Below are 1,437 nucleotides of genomic sequence, written 5' to 3'. Positions count from 1 at the left end.
CGTCCTCTCCTGTCCTCCACTTGTCCTCTCCTGTCCTCCACCCGTCCTCTCCTGTCCTTTCCTGTCCTCCACTCGTTCTCTCCTGTCCTCCACCCGTCCTCTCCTGTCCTTTCCTGTCCTCCACTCGTTCTCTCCTGTCCTCCACTCGTCCTCTCCTGTCCTCTACTCGTCCAGCTCATTCAGAACCAGCCGTCCTTCTGACCCGGTTCTGGATTCAAACCAAAGTCTGTTGACCCATTCAGAGCTCACAGGAAAGGCTGCAGCGGATCAGGACTTTTGCACGAAGCCCGGCTGATGTTTCCTGTTTTTAGCTCGTCCTCCATTTTTCTTTTTAGATTAAAGTTTTTCCTTCAGTTCTGTGGAATTTAACAGAAACACTAAAAACGTTTAACGAAGCGCAGAGAAAACTGAAGTTTAATCTTTTTTCCTTTTTTCTGTTTTGATTAAAAAAAGCAAAGAATTATAAAATAAATGAATTCGGACATAAAAGGGTTAAAATGAGGCCAAATTAAAGGGCTGTTCTGTAGATTTTTATCCTTAAATAAACCCCAACATGTCGACTCTTTTGGACAAACAGGAAGTTTTTATTCAACGCGCCGTTTCTGAAACGACAGACAGAAACACGGATGGAGGAACAGGAAGCGTGACGACCTTCTGAGACGTTTTCCTCCTCGCCGCTCAGCGCCTCAACCAGCCGAGTTGTTTTATTTCACCTGCATGAAGTCAAAGTTTAACCATTTATTTCCTCCAAGGTTAGAAACTCTCCGTGGAGACACGCTGAGCTCCGTCAGAGGTCCCACAGCTCAGGAATGCATATTGCCCGCCGCCCTTCAGTCGGGTGCGACTTCATCCAGTTTGATCAAACTCCGTCCAGTGGCTCAGAAGATATTTTGCTAACAGACAGATGAAGACAAGCAGCTGCAGATTCTTTTTTTCAAACTGAGCTTTTATTCCAAACGAAGCGATGTTCCACCGGCTGTGACGACATGAAGGAACGTCGTCGGTTCCAAACGTTCCGACAGAACAGAAACAAATAAAAAGTTCCTCTGAAGCAGCCAGGAAAGGTCAGAGGTCAGGGGTCAGGGGTCGCAGAGAGCAGCTGTCCTTCGTCTCACTGCTCCTCCTCCTCCTCCTCGCCTCCCTGCCCTGGCTGACCTTCATCGTCACCGTCAGCCGGCCCCCCCTCCTGGGACTCCTCGGCTCCGGTTGCCATGGCGTCCACCACGGTGACGGAGCCGACCTGCTGCTGCAGGGCGGGGCTCTGAGCGGCGGCCAGCGGCAGCGTCACCAGCTGGAACTGAGGTCCGACCACCTTAACGAAGGCCCCGGAGCCGCCGGACGCCCTCGCCACTTCCGCGCCCTCCAGCACCGTCAGGTTGGAGCCGTCGGCCGCCACCTCGGCGCCGGACAGCGGCGAGGCCAGGAGGGTGTACCCGC

General features: G+C 52.7%; 1 protein-coding gene across 1 annotated transcript in view; it reads right to left on the bottom strand.

The window, feature by feature from the left end:
• Positions 1–958: 958 nt before the first annotated feature.
• The window catches only part of gmeb2 (glucocorticoid modulatory element binding protein 2), a 4,604-nt gene continuing 4,125 nt past the window's right edge, over positions 959–1,437 (bottom strand). The window contains exon 11 of the mRNA XM_037976972.1: positions 959–1,437. This exon is cut by the window's right edge and continues 89 nt beyond it. Coding sequence (XP_037832900.1) covers positions 1,112–1,437 — 326 coding nt within the window. The 3' untranslated portion in view covers positions 959–1,111.

Source organism: Kryptolebias marmoratus, linkage group LG8 (assembly GCF_001649575.2).
Source record: "Kryptolebias marmoratus isolate JLee-2015 linkage group LG8, ASM164957v2, whole genome shotgun sequence".
NCBI classification, from domain to species: Eukaryota; Metazoa; Chordata; class Actinopteri; order Cyprinodontiformes; family Rivulidae; genus Kryptolebias; species Kryptolebias marmoratus.
The sequence above is the reverse complement of the archived record's forward strand: the minus strand, read 5'-3'. Positions and strand labels throughout refer to the sequence as shown.